This window comes from Cajanus cajan, chromosome 6 (genome assembly GCF_000230855.2).
Source record: "Cajanus cajan strain Asha chromosome 6, NIPB_CcT2T_4, whole genome shotgun sequence".
Lineage (NCBI taxonomy): Eukaryota > Viridiplantae > Streptophyta > Magnoliopsida > Fabales > Fabaceae > Cajanus > Cajanus cajan.
In genome coordinates, this window is record NC_138522.1 from 63,145,050 (window position 1) to 63,149,805 (window position 4,756).

General features: G+C 33.6%; 1 protein-coding gene across 4 annotated transcripts; it reads right to left on the reverse strand.

Annotated features, from left to right (window-relative positions):
- Positions 1 to 967: 967 nt before the first annotated feature.
- LOC109797114 (protein root UVB sensitive 2, chloroplastic) lies at positions 968 to 4,534 on the reverse strand. Of its 4 annotated transcripts, none has more exons than XM_020357033.3 (10): positions 4,446 to 4,534; positions 4,242 to 4,334; positions 3,560 to 3,648; positions 3,387 to 3,471; positions 3,102 to 3,161; positions 2,790 to 2,883; positions 2,585 to 2,682; positions 2,194 to 2,373; positions 1,807 to 1,929; positions 968 to 1,694 (listed from the first exon to the last, which is right to left on the reverse strand). In XM_020357033.3, the coding sequence occupies exons 1-10, from the start codon at positions 4,446 to 4,448 to the stop codon at positions 1,269 to 1,271; spliced, it is 1,251 nt and encodes a 416-aa protein (XP_020212622.1). In that variant the 5' UTR covers positions 4,449 to 4,534; the 3' UTR covers positions 968 to 1,268. The 4 variants fall into 4 exon arrangements, with proteins under 4 accessions (XP_020212622.1, XP_020212621.1, XP_020212620.1 ...); XM_020357032.3 differs by having other exon boundaries at positions 4,417 to 4,522; XM_020357031.3 differs by having other exon boundaries at positions 4,242 to 4,503.
- Positions 4,535 to 4,756: the final 222 nt, after the last annotated feature.

A 4,756-nucleotide genomic window follows, 5' to 3' on the forward strand; every position in this document is an offset into this window, starting at 1 on the left:
CGCGGCTTTTAGCTTACCTTAAAAAAAATTATCTATAAATAAAAAAAAAGCTTGATGAATAAAAAAAAACATCTAACTAAAATTAGTTTTTAAAAGTTAATTTCAACAAGATTTTAAACCTTTAACTTACTTTTAATGTAGTATAAGTAAGGGTGGCAAAATAGGTCAACCTGTCCCGTTTTGGCCTAGCTCGTCAATGGCCGCCAAAAATGGGTCGGGCTGCCGGCCCGTCAATGAAAAACGGGTTGGAAACGTTGGCCGTCCCACCTAAGGACAGGCTAGTGGGTCAGCAGGCCAACCCGCATACCACAAAAAAAATTACAAAAAAATGGAAAAAAAAATATATTTTAGGTTCAAATAAAAAAATTTGCTACAAATAAATAAATATAACCATATGAAATTAAAAATGCATACATATTGTACATAAATATATGTTCAACAAAAGCAAGTTACAAACTTAGAACAAAATCAAATAGAAATTAGTCACTTACACCAAAATCAAAACCAAATTATAAACTTACAAATTACTAATAATCTAAATTTTTTATAGTCCATAAAACAAGTTTATTACTTATGCAAGCAACTAAAGCCTAATTACTTATACGAGTTAGCGGGTTGTGACGAGTCAGCCTGTTATTTGGCCCAATGAATTAGCAAGTTTGGTAGAGCAGATTGAAATGATGGGTCCAACCCATCAATTTTTGATAGGCTAACAGGCCGTTCCGCGAATTACAACTCATTTTGTCATACCTAAGTACAAGTAACTGCTCACTATAGGACAATACTTTCACTAACTACAGATTGTCATCGTCTCTCTAACCTACACGTCAATAATACTCATTTGAACGTTTTAAAAATTATTCCTATCGTCTGAAAAAGATTGCGAATATAACAGAATACGGTCTAACTAAATCCAAAGCTATTGAATAATAAATTTGAATCAAAATCGACTTAATAAGAGTTAAAGTAGATTCAGACTCGAAACTTAATACCATCATTATAATTATGATAAATACATAAATAACTTGAATAAACCAAATAAAACATGGGTTTGAGACTACACATTCACGAGGCAAATGTGGGTGCGCGCGTCATTCTATCTTTTGGTGCATCTAACATTGCTCTTTAAAAAAATAGGTACAATATACAATTAAATTGAGCATAAGATATGTGAACACTATCGGATTTACTCCACCCATAGCACATCAAAAATTCTCTGAAAGAATGGATCAAAACCTACTCAAAGCAACATAGAAACTATACGAGCACTAGAGTGCAAAACGGCTTCCAGTTCCATCCAAAAACCTATCAGTGTGCCACCCTTTGTTCTGCAATTCCTTTAAGAATACAGGAAAGACACCATTCATTTTCTCATAAGCCTCATGCATGACACTACCATTGAGCTCATGAGAGGAACTCTCAGTTTGTGAAGCATATGCAGCTACTAGCCACCCTCTCAATGCATCTTCACCACTAGCATCTTGCTCCAACACCATGTTGATGCAATTTCCCCCAAAATTTAAAAGAAACTTCTCCTTAGGGAACACTTGTCTTAACTCAAGAAGCCTGGAAGGTTGAATGACCTTGTGTACATCCTTCCCCACTCTTACATTTCCAGCATCTTCTTTGAGTTGCAGAGGAAACAGCAGATTTTCTCTATATCTTAGATCAGCAGGGCTTGCTACAACTCCTTCCTGTTTTGGAATTCAACAAAATGTCAAACAACATTTCATTTTTCTTTTGTCAGATAATGAATTGAAGGGAAACCGAGAGAGTTTTCATTTACTATAACAGTTTAAACCAGACCTTGAGAAAATCGGCCACAACCATTGCAGTTCTTCGTGGATTCAAGGTATTGATAGGAGTTGCTCTCATTTCTTCAGACACACTGTATATATGTAATATGGAAAGGAGAGGACCCACAACAAACTGCATAAAAAGTTTCATAATCCATCAGTTGGAATCATCACAACACAAATATTTTTGACATTAAGATATGCAATATGATCAATTCTATCTCTATAGGGTAACTAGGAAAAAAATAATTACTTCCTAGTTCCTTTCACAATATGAGTAATGATTCTGAGTGCATATAAACAATATATTGTTATTAGCACAAACTAATTGCATGAGTCAAGCCGAAAAGTTAATAGAACACTGAAGCCCAAGAACAAACAAATAAAATCTCTATACCTTTCCCTGCATTGATGCACAGACAGTAGATGCTAATTGAATTCCAACTCCAATTCCAACAACATTAAAGAGAGTTGAAAAAGCCTCTCCTTTAGCAAATAGGTCACTCAGATTTCCTTCTTTAGCAAATGAAGAATATATAGGCAATCTTGTTGCTCTTGCTGCAACAACTGCCATCCCCTGTTGACTCCATAATAACAGAAAGAGAATTTAATAGGCTAAAATAAATATGATACATTTACTGGAAATCTAAAATGCGATGCTTAAAACCCCAAACATGACAAATATAGGATTGAATGAACTACTATTAAGCACTGAATCAACTTTATATTGCACACAAATACCAAAATGTGAAATTATCTGTAAAAAAAAGCTCAATAAAAATATAAACCTTTGCTAAATTTCCTAAGCCTGCCACTTCTAGAAAAAGATGCGGGCATAATGGAGAAAGCACTTCCAAGCCAATGCCGATATCATAGAGCACATCAGCTGCAAAAAATGAAAAGTTAATTGCAGTCAGACAACTTGAAAACTTAACAAATAAGAGCTATTGTAAGGATAGAAGGTGGTGAAGAAGCACCAGCCAAGATGCAAACCTAGTAGTCTCCAACGTTTAGGCTCAGAATCCATTCTAGCACCCCAATTGCTACAGATTAGCTTCCCTACATGTTGCATTCCATCCTTTAAAATCTGGATATAAGCAAGGAAAACAGCCGGGTTATACATTAAATAGAAGTTACCATAAGTCTGTTTGAATACAAATTTAGAAGAGCTTTTGAAAGCTTATCTACTGAAAATAAAGAGTTTTTTTTCTAATAGAGAAACTCTCAAAAGCACTTATAATATATATCCAAACAAACTCTAAAATGGTTTGAGAAATTGCCAATTTTAAATTAGTATCAAATTACCCAACTAACAGCAGTTGCTTGTGCAGGAGTGGGCCGCAACCCTGCAGCAAATAGCAAGGACTGCAGAAGAATAAGCATAGGGGCCAAGGATACCCACTTAATTATTTCACAGGAATCCATTCATAAAAAAGATAACATAACTACGATTAACAAAAAATATATACTAATAAAGTGTATTTTATATCTCAGTTGTCAAGAAAGCAAGTTTAATTTTCCAATGTCAAAGACAATAACTTATTTCTCGTTACATCCTTTACTGAGATTTTAAAGTTATCAGAAGAAGACCTGAGTTGATAGAACTGATAGCGCTGCACTGGTAACATGTTGCAAAGCCCGAAACTGCGTGTATCTGAGATAGCCTTCATTCACACTGCAACAAAAACATGTTAAATATAAGTCATCGAACAAGCTTTTCTACACCATAAACTATAACATATATTCAGGAAAAATTAAAAAACCTGTATGGATATCCCGAGGGGAAAAATTTATTCATGAAACATCCAGCCACCCTTTGGTATAGGGGCCTGGAATCATCAACAATCACAACCTACAGAGGAACCGAAAACACTTGTTAGGTTAACGAAATCCAAACAAACACCTTGAACAAAACTCACGATCAATTTTAGAACACTGCACAAAAGTTGCTTCATTATAAAAACATAAGGGTATATTCATTTCATGTTTACAATGTCTTTTTTCAATTTTAATTACAAAATTGTCACCTTATCTTCAGTCTGGTTTCTGTTTTCAAATATTTGTATAGGAAACAGAGAAAACAATAAATAAACAGTTATTTTCACTATTTCCTGAACAAATCTTTGGAGAAAAAAAAAAAGGAAAAAATTTAGGACAATTTTATAAGAAAAAGTAAAAACAGATAATTTAAACAGAAAACATTTTCTCAAAGCCTAAGATATCACAAATTTGAGTATAAAGAGTCAAAGAGCTGGTACAATAGGAAGAAATGAACAGCATTGGCACTTGTGTTTACATCAATTTATAATTTTTAACATCCAATCCAAACACACAAGGTAAGCTAATGAAGGACATAATTATGAGGGTTTAGGCCATAACATAACATGTTTATCAAAAGAGATGAAGAAGAAGCTTCCAAAACATAGACATTGAAGAGTAACATACGGAGAGTCGACCATCAGGTTCAAACTGGTGTCGGCGACAAACAGAGTCAGAGGTTTCGAACCATAACAAGGGGGCTTCAGCTTCTTTCTTCTCCTGTTCTTTCCGAACCCACATAAATAAACCAAAGAAAAAGTAAATAAAGGAAAAGAGAGATAATGGGTAGAGAGTGAAGCACCAAATCCATATAGAAAGAGAGGAATCCACCATGCCTCGCCGGCTACCCCAAAAGCCTCCGTTACCAGCTGTTACAGAGCTTCAAATATTTTGTTCTTTCTATTCTCCATTTTTATGTTATATAATTATTATTGGGAGTAAATAGAGTAAAAAAAAAATTAGTGATCGAATGACATGTTATATAATTATAAAAAGGGAATACTAATATACTTTCACCTATTTTTTAGTAGAAATATGTTAGTAACTTATATCAAAATTTTAGAATAAAAAAACTATTCATTTTTTTTATTTGGTTAATTCGTATAAAGAATATTATAGTAATTTAATTTAATTTTAAATAA